The 14,976-nt window shown below is 33.3% G+C and overlaps 1 protein-coding gene across 13 annotated transcripts in view; it reads right to left on the bottom strand.

The window, feature by feature from the left end:
- Positions 1-14,976, bottom strand: part of LMBR1 (limb development membrane protein 1) — a 293,576-nt gene that overhangs the window by 64,735 nt on the left and 213,865 nt on the right. For all 13 annotated transcript variants that reach the window (XM_077151251.1, XM_077151241.1, XM_077151276.1 and 10 more), the window contains one exon: positions 14,490-14,570. In XM_077151251.1, the coding sequence (XP_077007366.1) occupies positions 14,490-14,570 (81 nt within the window). The remainder of the gene's footprint in view (positions 1-14,489; positions 14,571-14,976) is intronic.

Genomic DNA, 14,976 nt, shown 5'->3' on the forward strand with positions numbered 1-14,976 from the left:
AGGTATTAATAAAAATTGTAGTACAATCAGAACTTTTAACAATACTGATGACAGTGTAAACTGATACAATCACTTATGGAAAACTTTAGCAATATCTCAATTGTACATTCTTATGCTGACTGAAGAATCCATTATTAGGTATATAATACACATCAAGACGTATAGAAATGCTCATGGCATCACTATTCAAATAATCACAAATAGCAAACAACCTAAAAGTCCATCAACAACAGGCTACATAGACAAGTTGTGATATATTCATAGAATGCATTTTTACACAGCAATGAAAACAAATTACAGACATATTTTGTTTTATTGCACTTTGTGTTATTGTGTTTTGCAGATACTGTGTTTTTACAAATTGAAGGTTTGGGACAACCCCGTGTTGAGCAAACCTATTGGCACCATTTTTCCAACAGCATGTACTCACTTCATGTCTCTGTCACATTTTGGTAATTCTCACCACATTTTAAGCTTTATTATTATTATTATCTGTGATGGTAACCTGTGATTAGTGATCTTTGATGTTACTCTTGGGGAACAACATGCCATGCCATATAAGACAGAAAACTAAATAAATGTTTTGTATATTCTGACTGCTCCACCCACTGGCCATTCATTCCCCCATCTCTTTCCCTCTCCCTGGACCTTCCTATTCCCTGAGACACAACAATATTAAAATTAGGCAAAGTAATAATTCTACAGTGACCTCAAAGTGTTCAAGTGCAAGAAGAGTCACACATCTCCCACTTTAAAAGAAATGATTAAGCTTAGTGAGGAAGGCATGCCGAAAGCTGAGATAGGTCAAAGGTGAGGCCTATGGTATGCCAGTTAACCAAACTGTGAATGCAAAGGAAAAGTTCTTTGAACGAAATTAAAGGTGTTACTCCAGTGAACAGACATATGATAAGAAAGTGAAACAGCGTTATTACTGATATGGTGAAAGTTTTAGTGGTCTGGATGGAAGATCAAAACAACCACAACACTCCTTTAACCCAAAGTAAAATCCAGACCAAGGTTCTAACTCTTCAATTCTAGGAAGGTTAGAGATGAGAAAACTGCAGAAGAAAAGTTTGAAGCTAGCAGAGGTTAGTTTATGAGGTTTAAGGAAGGAAGCCATCTCCATATATAAAAGTGCAAGGCAAAGCAGCAAGGGCTGATATAGAAGCTGTAGCCATTTCTAGAATAAATAGCTAAGATATATATTAGCTGATGATGAAGGTGGCTATTCAACAGATTTTCAGTGTACAATGCCTTATACTGGAAGAAGATGCAATCTAGGATTTTCATAGCTAAAGAGGAGAAGTAGCTTCATGGCTTCAAAGATTCAAAGGACAGGGTGACTCTCTTGTTAGGGACTGATATAGCTGGTGACTTTAAGTTGAAGCCAATGCTCCTTTAGCATTCTGAAAATCCTAGGGCCTTTAAGAATTATGATAAATCTACTCTGACTGTGCTCTATAAGAGGAACAACAAAGCCTGGATGATAGCACATCTGTTTACAACATGTTTTACTGGATATTTTAAGATCACTGTTGAGACCTACTGATCAGAAAAAAAAAAGGTTCCTTTCAAAATATGACTGCTCAGTGATAAAGTATCTTGTCACCCAAGGGCTCTGATGGAGATACAAAGTGAGAGTAACGTTATTTTAATGCCTACTAGCACAGCACTCATTCTTAATCACGTGGATCAAGGAGTCATTTCAACTTTCAAATCTTATTATTTAAAAAATACATTTTGTAAGGCTATAGCTGCCATAGATGGTAATTCCTCTGATGTATCTGGGTAAAGGCGATTGAAAACCTTCTGGAAATGATTCACCATTTTAGATGACATTAAGAACATGATGACCTATGGGAGGAATTCAAATTATCAACATCAACAGGAGTTTAGAAGAAGTAGATTCCAACCCTCATGGATTACTTTGAGGAGTTCAAGACTTCAGTGGAAGAAGGTAACTGCAGATATGGTATAAATAGCAAGAGAACTGGAAATGGATAGTGGTGATAGTAGCACATTATTGTGACTATAATTAGCGGTGATGACTTACGCCTGTGAATGTGGTTGAAAAGGGAAGTCTTTGGTTGTATGTTACTAGAAGGAAAGTTAAAGGATAAACATGGGACTTTATAACACAGTGAACCCTGTCGTGGACAATGAGTATGGTTAACAGTACAAATATAAGAATGTTCTTTCATGAACTATAGCAAATGTACAACACTATTATGAGGTGTTAATAATAGGATGGTATATGGGAAAAAAAACACTTAAGGCAAACTATGGGCTTAAGTTAACAGTAATATTTTAATAGTCTTTCATCAGTTGTAGCAAACGTACCATACCTATGCAAAGTGTCAAAAATAGGGATGTATATGGGAATGTCGTATTTTTTTACAAGACGTTTATGTAAACCGAAACCTAACTCCTCTAATTAAAAGAAAAAAACCCACGGTATTTAAAAACAAAGCAACAACAAAAACATTACACTAAGTGAAAGAAACCAGATATAAAGTACTACATTAGCTATGATTCCATTTGTATTAGATTTAAATATAAATAAATCTATAAAGATGTAATTAGATTAGTGGTTATTTAAGGGGTAGGGAAGGAGAGGGATTGAGAAGATACTGCTAAGGGGTATGGAGTTTTTTTTTGGAGAAATAAAAAATGTTCTAAAATTGATTGTGGTGATAAATGCACAACTCTGTGATTATACTGAAAGCCACTGATTGTACACTTTGGACAGACTATATAGTATATGACTATATCTCAATAAATGGCTTTAAAAAAGATGTTCAAGACCTTTACTTTATGGGCAAAATTATAAAACTGAATTGACTGATATTAAAGGAGAGTGAAATAAATGAAAAAATACATCATGTTCATGGGCTGGAAGACTCAGTACAAAAATGTCAATTATCTCCAAATATTCTAAGGACATACTAAAATCCAATATAAGTGTGAACAAGATACTTTATATGTGCATGCGTGATTCTAAATTCTAAATTTTATATATAAGCATCAATGGACAAGAATTGTAAAAACATTCATAAAGACATAAAATAAGAAAATTTGCCCTATTTGATATCAAGACTTTTTAGACAGTGTGGTATTAGTAGAGGTTATTTACAAACAAAAGAAAATGGAACAGGATGGTAAAACCAAAAGCAGACAAATGACTTGACAAATGACAGAAGAGGCATAGCAGATCAGTGTAGAAAGTATGGCTTTTACAGTAAATGAAGGTTAAAAATGAATTTGACCTTTTACTTAACACTCTATACAAAACTCTATTCTCAATTGCTTGAAGATATGAAAGTGAATGACAAAATGATAAAACTTTTAGAAGATTTTAGAAGAATATCTTTATGACTTTGGGGAAGGGAAGTTTTTTTCTAAGATGCAAAAAAAAAAAAAAAAAGTGCTTCCTCAAATTCCTTCATTCTATCTGCTTCCAGACTTCTGAGTGCCACCCAGACATCAGACATGAAAATGCCTGGCTCTCTTCCTTGCTAATACATGCAACCACACTAATCAGCTACCAGCCCAAAGATTCTGGTTTCTCCACCACTTTCAGACTTAATGAAATAATGCTACAGAGTGAGAGATCCAATCCTGAACAGACATATTAGAAGTCAAATGATGTAATCCAATAGTGTGGAAGAGTTATTGTCCTTTGTTGCAAACTTACTGTGCTGGTTTGAAAATATTATGTATTCCAGAACAGCCATATTTTAATCCTGAGACAATCTTGTGGAGCCAGACCCATGGCTTAGGGCAGAAAACAATGATTGGATTTTTTTCAGGGAGATGTGGGGCTCCCAGTTGTGGGTGTGATCTTTTGGTTAGATTACTTCCGTGGAGAAGTGACACACCCAATTGTGGGTGTGCCCTTTTGATTAGATGGAGATGTGACACCACCCATTCAATGTGGGTCTTGATTTGTTTACTAGAGCCCTTTAAAAGAGGAAACATTTTAGAGAAACTTCAGAGGTTTCTGAGAACAGCTGCTTCAGAACTGACAGAGGAAGCAGATACCTAAATATGGGCACAGCCCAGCAGACATTGCCATGTGCCTTTCCATAAGATGATGAGCAAGCCAGAACCCAGAGTTGTATCACAAGGGAGCTATGTAAAGGCCCACAGATGCTTCAAGAGGACATCACTGTTATCAATAGCTAGAAGCAACAGAACCAGGAACAAGGACCAGCAGACACCAGCCATATGCCTGGTGACAGACATGTGACAGACATCAGCCTTTCTTGAGTCAAGGTATCTTACCCTGGATGGCTAGATTTGGACATTTTTCTGGCCTTAGAACTGGAAACCTGTAAGTTAATAAATTCCCTTTATAAAAGCTGCTCCCTTTCTGGTATGTTACATTCTGGCAGCTTTGGTGAACTAAAACACTGACCAATAGAAAACAGGTAAGAGGGAGCTAGGCACATAAATTCCCTCTTTTCCCCTTCCCATTCTCTGAGTTGGTTTCTCTGCAACTCATAGCAAAGGAGCAACCAGTGCACTAATGCATTAATTCATATTGATTTTATGCCTCACTCCCTGCCCCCACCCCCCACCCCCGCTTTTTTCTTTACTCTCATGCCCTGGGCGTGGCCTCTCAAACAAAGCATGAGCACTTAATTCTTTACTTAAACATTATTTTCCAGGGAACCCAGTCCAAGACACATTAAAAAAAAAAGGGGGATGAATTTCAGAACTCTTGTTCACAAAAAATACAATAAAAATTAGAGAGAAAAGTTGCAAAACTGGGAAAGACATTTGCAACTCACAGTCACAATAAAAGACTCCTATGATTAAATAAGGAAAAGATAAATAATTCAAAAGAATAAATGGGCACTTTAAAAAGATGGACCCTAAGTGACTAATAAACATATGAAAAATTCCTCAACCTCAATAATAATCAGGAACATACAAATTAAAACACCAAAAAAATATCATTTTACATTCACTAAATTGGTAAACAATAAAAAGTCTGACAATGTTAACTACTGACAAGAAAGTAGAGCATCAGGAAAGTCTTATTCATACCTGGCAGAAGTGCGAAATAATACAACACTCTGGGAAAATGGTTTGGCATTATCTAAAAAGTTGTACATGCATAATATATTCAATTACCCTATACCTATAATTGTACTTCTAGGTATTTACTCTAAGGAAACAAAGATATCAAGATATAGGTACAGAAATGGTTATGGCAACATTATTCATAATAGCAAAAGATGATTCATATCAAATATTCATCAACAATAGAATGAGTAAAGCAACTTTAGGCAATAAAATGTTATTTACAGAAAGGAAAATTAATGAACAACATATATGACTTTCAAAATAATATGACTTCCACTTCCATAGATGCAGTAACAACAGAGATTAGATTTACCCTCTAGCAAGAAACCAGAAATTATACACACACACACACACACACACACATACATACATATATATATATATACATTTACACATACACACATATGAAACTACAGTTTAAAGACACTGGACATCTGATCACTGAAGGATAATGATCTCAGTGATACAGGAAACAATGGTAGTCCTATGTTTGCCCCAGCTTACTGTCTTGAATTTCCAGGCCATGGTACAGGAATGAGTAAACCAGGCAGTTACTCAATAAATAAACCCAGTTTATTCTTTGAGTTGAGAACATGAAATGGGAGTCTTGGTAGACCAAGTCAGCTGGAGTTTGCAGAGCAAAGTTCCAGAGAAAATACTGCTGCATAAAGAACTCCAAGGGTCTCCAAAGGGTTATTCAAAAGTAGTCAGTAATGATTAGCTCAGGCATATAAGGAAACCACCCACGGCTGAAGAAAGAACCACCTGAAAAGATTAGAGGGAAAAGTACCGGGAATAAGAAATGGTCAAAAGTAGTGCCTGCTCCATGAGATAGTAGAAAACCTCATAAACCACAGGGCATTGGAAAGAGGACTTACAAGGATCCTGCCTCAGTCACGGAATTATTAGGTCTAGAAAATTGCTGCTCTGGTCCAGTCTAGCAAGTCTTAAAAGTAAGACATGATAATATCAAACTTTTTCTAAATAACTTAACTGCATCTCACAACAAAGTTCATCACTTATAAGAATATAAAATTATCAATGCCCAAAAAGATAAAATTCACAATGTCTATTATCTAATCATAAATAACTAGGCATGCAAAAAAAAGGCACAAAAATATAACTGAGGATGAGAAAAACCAATCAATCCAAACGTACAGAGAACCAACACAGATGTTATAAAAATAGCAAACAAAAACATTAAGAATTATTATAATAATATAGCATATGTTTTTTGGCATGGGTAGGTTCCAGGAAATAAATATTATATATTTTTAAAGAGGAGGAGGACATGGGTGAAAATGTTAATTGGAGACATGAAAGCTATAAAGCAGGCCCAAACAGAACTTCTAGAGATGAAAAACTTCAATGCATGCAAAAAATACACTAGAAGGGTTTAAAAACTAATTAGACAGAACAGAAGAAGATATTAACAATTGTGAAGACAGCAAGAGAAACTGTCTAAAATGAATCATGGAGAAGAAAAAAGACTTAAAAAATAAATAAAAAGAAGGAATTCCTATGGGGGGGCGTGCTGGTCTAAATCTGGGGTGGACCCCAGAAAAGCCATGCCCTTTGATCCTCATTCAATATTGCTGGGTGGGAGCATTTTGATTCCATGAAGAGGTGACCCACCCAATTGTGGGTGGTAACTTTTGATTAGATGATTTCCATGGAGGTGTGTCTCCACCCATTGAAGGTAGAGTTGCTTGTTGGAATCCTTTAAAAGAGAAAACATTTTGGAGAGAGTGCCCTTTTGGTAGAGCCAAGTGAAAGCCAGCAGACACTGCCATGTTCGTCATGTGCCCTTCCAGCTGAGAGAGAAACGCTGAACCAAGGTATCCTTCCCCAGATGCCTTAAATTGTTTTAATTGGGACATTTTCTCAGCCTTGCAACTGTAAACTAGCAACTCATTAAATTCCCCCTTTTTAAAGCCATTCGTTTCTAGTATTTGCATTCCGGCAGCTAGCAAACTAGAACGGGGGGCACAAAGGGGAAAATAAAAATATGTATTTAGAAAGTAATGGCTCTAACTTTCTAAATTAGATGAAAACCACACACTCCCAGATCCAAGAGGCTCAACAATCCCAAAGAGCAAGAAACATGAAAATACATCATAATCAAATTGATCAAAGTCAACAATAAAGAGGACATTTTAAAAGTGGACCAGAAAAGGGCACATCAAAAGATAAGAATGACAGATTTCTTGTCAGAAATAATACTAATGAAAAGACAGTGGAGCAACATCTTTAAAGTACTTGGAAAAAATGTCAACCTACAATTGTATACCCGTTGAAAATTTCTTTCAAACACAAAGGCAAAAGAGAGACTTTTTCAGACATAAAAAAAAAACCGACAGACTTCATCAGCAACACACGTGTATCACAGGAAATATGGAAGCAGAAGGAAAAATGATACTAAACAGAAATATGTATCTATGTAAAGTACTGAAAAGCACTGGAAATAGTAACTACACAGATAAATATAAAATAACATTTTTATTATGATTTAAATCTATAAAATATTTGACTTTTAAAGCAAAAATAATGACAATGTAGCATACGGTTTATAAATTATCTAGAGGTAAAATGTATGACAATAATAGCACAAAGGCAGAGAAGAAAGAGAAGTATACTATTGTAGGGTTTTTACACGATATGCAAAGTAAAATAAGGTGTAATATAACTTGAAGACAGACTGTAATAAGCTAAAGCAAACAGTAAAATAACAAAGCAAATGGCTAAGATAATAAACCAACTAAGAGGTAAAACAGAATCATAAAATATACTCAATCAAAACGAAGATAAGAAAAAAAGGAAAAGAGGAACAAAGAACAGATAGGACAAACAGAAAACAAAAAGCAAAATGGCAGATTTAAAGAGAACCACATCAATAATCACAGTAAAGGTAAATGGTCTAAATATTCCAACTTAAAAGCAGATATTGTGAAATTCCCATTAAATAAAAAGATACAAACTGGTTAAAAATAAAAGAAAGGAAAAGTATATACCACGCTAATGATAATCAAAAGAAAGATGGAGTAGCTAAATTAATATCAGACAAAGTAGATTTCAGAGCAAAGACTATTACCAAGGCCAAAGAAGGTTATTTTATAGTTAGAAAGGGGTCAGTTCATCAGGACAACATAATAATCCTAAACACTTATGTACCTAATAACAGTGTTTCAAAGTACATGAAGAAAAAACTGGTAGAACTGAATGGAATATAGGCAAATCCATAATAACCATCAGAGACTTTGATTTCTTATTTCAAGAATAGATAGAATAAACAGACCAAAAAATCAGTAAAGATATGGAATATTTGGACAACATTATCAACCAACTTAACCTAATTGACACAATGCAATATTCCACACAACCAGAGCAGAATACACATTATTTTCAAGCTCACTCAAACGTTTATCAAGGTAGAACATATTCTAGAACACAGAACAAGTCTCAACAAATTTATAAGGATTTGAGTCATACAAAATATGTTCTGAGTCATACAAAATATGTTCTCTGACCAATAAATTAAACTAGAAATCAGTAACAGAAAAATATTTCAAAGATATCTCCATTTTTAAAAACTAAACAACATTATATTAAATAACCCATGGATTAAAGAAAAAATAAAAAATTAAATTAGAAAGTATTTTGAACTGAATGAAAATGAAAACACAACAGGTCAAAATTTGTGGAATGTTCCTGATGGAAATTTCCCTCTGCTGACGCAAGGGAAAGTTCTAACACTAAATACCAATATTCACAAAAAAGAAAGGTATAAAATCCATGACATCAGTTTCCATCTTAAAAAAGTAAAAACACACAAAAGAGAAAATTAAAACCAAAATAAACAGGAGAAAAGATTTAATAAAGGGTGGTAATTAATGAAATTGAAAACACAAAGAAAAAAAACAAAAACAAAGAAAAAGCAATAAAACCAAAGGTGATTCTTTGAAAAGACCAAAATTGAAAAACTTTTAGTCAGACTGATAATGAAAATAAGACAAAAATTACCAATATCAGGAAAAAGAAAAGTAATATCAGTATAAATTTTACAGAAATTAAAGTGATTACAAGATAGATATTATGCTCAAAAACTTAGATGAAAAGGACAAATTCCTTGAAAGACCCAACTAACAACACACAGAAACAGATACTCTAAACAGCATATATCTATTAACAAACGCAATTTGGAGTTTAAAACATTCCAAAAAAGAAAACACCTGACTTCACTAGTGAATTCTGTTAAATCTTTAAGAAAGAAAATTCTGCACAAACTCTTCCAGAAACTGTAAAGGAAGGAATAATTTCCAACTCATTCCATGAGGCCCACATTACCCTAATACCAAAACCAGAGAAAGACATTAGAAGAAAACTATGGGCTAATAACTTTCATGCACATAGATGCAAAATCTCTTAATAATATCTTAAATTGAATACATTATATAAAAGGAATAATGCATGATGACCAAGTATCGTTTATTCAAAGAATGCAAATTTGGTTTAACATTTGAAAAATCATTGTAATTCACCAAATTAACAAACTCAGAAGGAAACCATATGATTATCTCATGCAAAAAAAATCCAATATCCATTCCTGATAAACTCTCAGCAAAGTAAGAATGGAAAGGAAACATCCTCAACTTGATAGGGTATCTATAAAGAGCCTACAGCCAATATCATAATGAATATGAATGGTGAAAGACTGAATATTTTCTTCCTAAGATTAGGAACATGCTAATAAGCATGATCACTTTCATTATTTCCATTCAACACTGTTCTGGAGGTTCTCACCAGTAATAAAACAAGTAAAAGAAATAAAAGCTTTCAGATTGGACAGAAAGTTGTAAAACTGCCACTATTCACAGACATCGTAAACATCTATATAAAAAAATCTATTGGAATCTACCAAAAAGCTACATTAAATACTAAATAAGCTTAGAAAATCAATAAGTATAGATCAATATACAAAATCAATTGAGTTTCTATAACAGAACAACCAGGAATAAAAAATTTAATAAATAGCATTTACAATAGCATCAAAAAAAAATGTGAACTGCTTAGGGATAAGTATGACAAAAGGTATAAAACCTGAACAGAAAAGTCCAAAACACTGCTGAGACAAAATAAAGAAGAAATAAATAAAGGGAGAGATATACTGTGTTCAAGGATTGGAAGACCCAATATTATGATAATGTCAAGTCTCCCAAAACTGATCTATAGATTTAACACAAGCCCAGTCAAAATCCCAGAGAGCTTTTGTGTGGAAACTAACAAGCTGATTTCAATATTTCTTATGGATATATACAGACCATCTAAATATATACAGAATATCTAAAACAATGTTGAAAAAGAACAACATTGAAAAACTTACAGCACCTGACTTCAACTTGTTTTATTAAAGTGCAGTAATAAAGTAGAAACTGTGACACTGGAATAAAGGTAGATATAAGAATAAGACAGAGAGTGAGAAAATTATGCAAACATATAGGAACAACTGGTTTTCAACAAAGATACAAAGGCAATTCATTGGAGAAAGAACAGTCTTTTCAATATATGGTGCTTGTCTTAGTTTGCCAGGATTGCTACAACAAATATTAAAGACTTGATGGCTTAAACAACAAGAATCTGTTGTCTCAATTTTGGAGGCCAGAAGTCCAAAATCAAGGTGTTAGGAGGGTCACGTTTTATCTGAAGTCTATTGCATTCTGGGGTGGCTTGCCAAGGATCCAAAATTCAAAGCTCTGCCTCCATCACATGGTCATCTCACTCTCTCCTACTATTGTGTACAAATCTCCGCTTATAAGGACTTAAACATATTGAATTAGAGTCCACCGTAATCTAGCCTGGCCTCATCTTTACTAATAACATCTGCAAAGATCCTATTTACAAATGAATTCACATTCATGGGATTTTTAGAACTTGAATATGTCTTTATAAGGGACATGATTCAATCCAGAACAGTGCTGAAACAGCTGAATATCTACATGCAAAATAAAGAACTTTGACCCATACCTCATACCATAAACAAAAATTAAAGCAGATCACAGATCTAAATGTAAAATCTAAAATTATAAAACTTTTAGAATACAGAATAACTCTATGATACTTTTTTAGGCAGATAACTTAGATACAACACCAAAAGCATGATCTATGAAAGAAAAATACCCATAAATTGGACTTTATCAAATAATTCAGAAATAAAGCAAAATAATGATTAGCACAAAAGTCAGAATTTTGTGAGGGGAAAGGAGAATACAGTTGGTAAGGAGCACAGGAGTCTTCTGAGGAGTGGGAAATATTCTATTTCTTAATTTGAGTAGTAGTTAGATATTCCCATTCTATTGCTCTTTAAATAATAAATACATATATTATACTTTAGGTATAAATATATATGTTATACTTTAGATATGTATGATGCATTTTTACAGAAAAAAGGGTAAAAAATTTCATGAGGTTAAAAAAATTCATGTCTTCAGATTTTGACTTTACTGAGTACACCAAGGGGGATGGATTATAAACAAAAATATAGACACAAATTCCAAACTCATCAAATTTCAGAGCACCAAATATCAAGAGATGATCTCAAATACATTATTCCAGACACACTGCAAAGTTTCCATATAAAAAGAAAGATCAAATGTTTCGTCACATTGAAAGTCATGAGAAAAAAAATATGTTCAATCTGGAACTGCAAAACCTGTAAAACTATAATTCAAACAGAACAAAATATTGACATTTTCTGGTAAGCAATGAATCAAAAAGTTTAACTCTCATGTTATGGAAGTTTAAAATGTTTTCCAGTAAAGTAAAATAACATGACACAAGGAGATACAGAATTGCATCATTCTGTATGTAAAGATAGAGTAATAGAATATACACAGTGATAGCGTTGGGGGTATGTGCTATTTTAAATAAGGTGGCCAATAAAGAGTTCTCTGATAAGATATGTCACCTAAAAAATGAGGGGTAACTCATTTGCCTACTTGAAGGAAGAGTAGTCAGGCAAGCTGTTCAGAAAATTCAAAAACATTAAAACAGAAAAGATGGAAGCAACCCAAGTGTCTATCAACAGATAAATGGATAAACAAAATGTAGTATATACATACAATGGAATATTATTTGGCTGTAAAAAGAAATGAAGTTCAGATATATATGACAATGTGGATGAACCTTGAAGACATCATGCTGACTGAAATAAGGCAGATACAAAAGGAAAAGTATTGTATCATCTCCATGATATGAAATAATTAGAATCAGAAAACTCATTGAGTCAGAAATAAGAATACAGATTACCAAAAGCTAGGGTGTGGTAGAGAATAAGGAATGAATGCTTAATTGGCATAGTTTTTGTTTGGGGGGATGGGAAAGTTTGGGTAATGCCGGGTGGTGATGGTAGCACACCACTGAGAACATAACTAATACCACTGAATTATGTACTTGTATGTGGTTAAAAGGGGAAATTTTAAATTAAATATGAATTGCTAAAATAAAATTTTTTAAATCATAGGATGATACAATGCAGTGAACTTTGATGTAAACTATGGACTATAGTTAATAGTACAATTATAATAATATTCTTTCATCAATTTTAACAAATGAACCACACCAATGCAAGGTATTAACAATAGTGAGGGTATATGGGAACTATGTATTTTCTGCATGATTTTTCTGCAAACTCACAACTTCTCTAATAAAAAAAAGTTAGCAAAAGTTTTTTAAAATTTAATATTAATGCAGTAATCCAAGGGAGCAATGATGGAGGCTTGGAACAGAGTGGTTAAGGTAGAGGTGGTGGGAAGTAGTCAGATTCTAGAAATTTTGCGACGAACAAGCTGACAGGATAGGTTGATGGACTGGATGTAGCATGAAGGAAAAAAAATAGTCATGAATACTTCAAGGCTTCTGGTTTCAGAAATTGCAACAGTGGAGTTTACTTTTTTAAAACTGATATGTCAGTTTGGTGTTTGTTAAATTTAAAAGGCATAGTACATATGGACTTCAACAATGAACTGCTAAGTAGGCAATGGGATATGGGTCAAGAGAAGAATCTAGACTGGAGATGAAACTTAGAAACCACCAAAGTGAGGACAGTACTTAAAGCCATGAAACTGAGATCATCTAAGAGTAAAGAAAATATTAGAACTTTGAGTCTTGGAGCATTCCAATGTTTAGAAACTGGAGAGATGATGAATAACTAGTATTGGATACTGAGAAGAAAAGCTAAAAAGAAAAAGGTAGGTGGACAATCTAAAGAGAGGAGTGTCTCAGAAGCCAAAAGAAAAGGGGATTCAAGATGCAGTAAATAGGAAACCAATTGCAGGATATCAGAAAAGGGAAGTCTAAATATGACAGTTATTCAGCAGACCTAGAGAATACAAAAGTAGGAGATGGGAGGGCTCCAGACAGAATTATCTTCAGAAAGAAAAGAAATGTGCAATAAATAGCATAACTAAGAGGCATATAGTTAAGGTTTATTATTTTTTAGAGACATAAGGGAAACAAGAGCAAGGCAAAAAGAAACTTCAGGAAAAACAAATGGCTAGTTCAAATATTAAGCAAACCAAATATGTTTGCTTTTAGCAATTGATGGAATGTAAGAAAAGAAAATCCATAACTGTGATATTAAAATGTGAACATTTAATTTGCACAAAAGTCAGAACACCAGACTCACAAATAAGAAAATATATTCCTAGCATATTATTTGGTTCTACAATGCACAATAGTTACATAACTATAATAATGTAAATATTGCTACTAGTATTCAATTTTTACCATCAAATTATAAACAAAATAAAAAAACTATACTATAGATTATAACATATAATTTGTCATCATCATGATGTGAATAGGTAATAAAATCTAGAAGTTAAAAAGGGAAGTGAGAAGGGGCTAGTCACATATGTAACTGACACCATCCCTCCCGCCCCTTGCCTCCACTTCTTCCAGCCTGGATACATCTTATGACCATTCTGTGACAATGGGAGAAAGGCCAAGATAATGTGAAGACTGGGCCCTGACATTAAAACATTAAACCAAAGGTAGCAGCTGTCTGCTATATGAAAAAAATTAAACCACTTTGTGTTTTCTTTTACCAGCATCTGAATACATTCAAAACTGATAAAAATACAGCATCAACTCACCTTGTTTTTTTTTTTGGAAGTCATTTTATTTTTATAAAAGACAAAACAAAAAATAAATAAATATATGTTCACCTTCCCATGTCTAAAGACAGTCTTTGTGCTTGACTTTGGACAAATTGAAAACTTCTAATATAAACTATATAAACTAAAGATTTAATCATTTTTCTAATATTTTAGACTACAAGAAAGAAAACTATTTACTAAGTAACCAAGAGCAATAAGACACACATCAATAAAAAAATACAATACCTAATTTTGTCTTCAGAGTCTTTACATTTTCAAGTTCTTGTTCCAACTCCATTATATTGTACTCAACCGATGAAGATAGCCCTATCCAAAACAAAAAAATGTTAGAGCTAAAACACAAGAACCCCCAATACTACAAAACAAGTGGTCCTCACACTTAATTAAAATATTTTTAAAAACTGCAAAAACAAATGCCCCCATGATTCACAGAAAAGTACGTGCATTTTTTAGAACTGAAAACTTTGAAGTACTTGTTGATTAAACCTACGTTTCCTAGAAAACTTCTTACCTTGTAAGATTCTTATTTGATTTATTAGCAAATTTTTATGAATTACATAAATATCATGTGCTTATCATAGACAGTAAAAGAAAAAAAAATCCTTCTTTTCTCCATCAATGAGATATCATTTCACACCCACTAGAATGGCTACTATTAAAAAATAAAGACAGGAAAATTGTAAGTGTTGGAGAGGATACGGTTTACTATATA

Source organism: Tamandua tetradactyla, chromosome 1 (assembly GCF_023851605.1).
Source record: "Tamandua tetradactyla isolate mTamTet1 chromosome 1, mTamTet1.pri, whole genome shotgun sequence".
NCBI classification, from domain to species: Eukaryota; Metazoa; Chordata; class Mammalia; order Pilosa; family Myrmecophagidae; genus Tamandua; species Tamandua tetradactyla.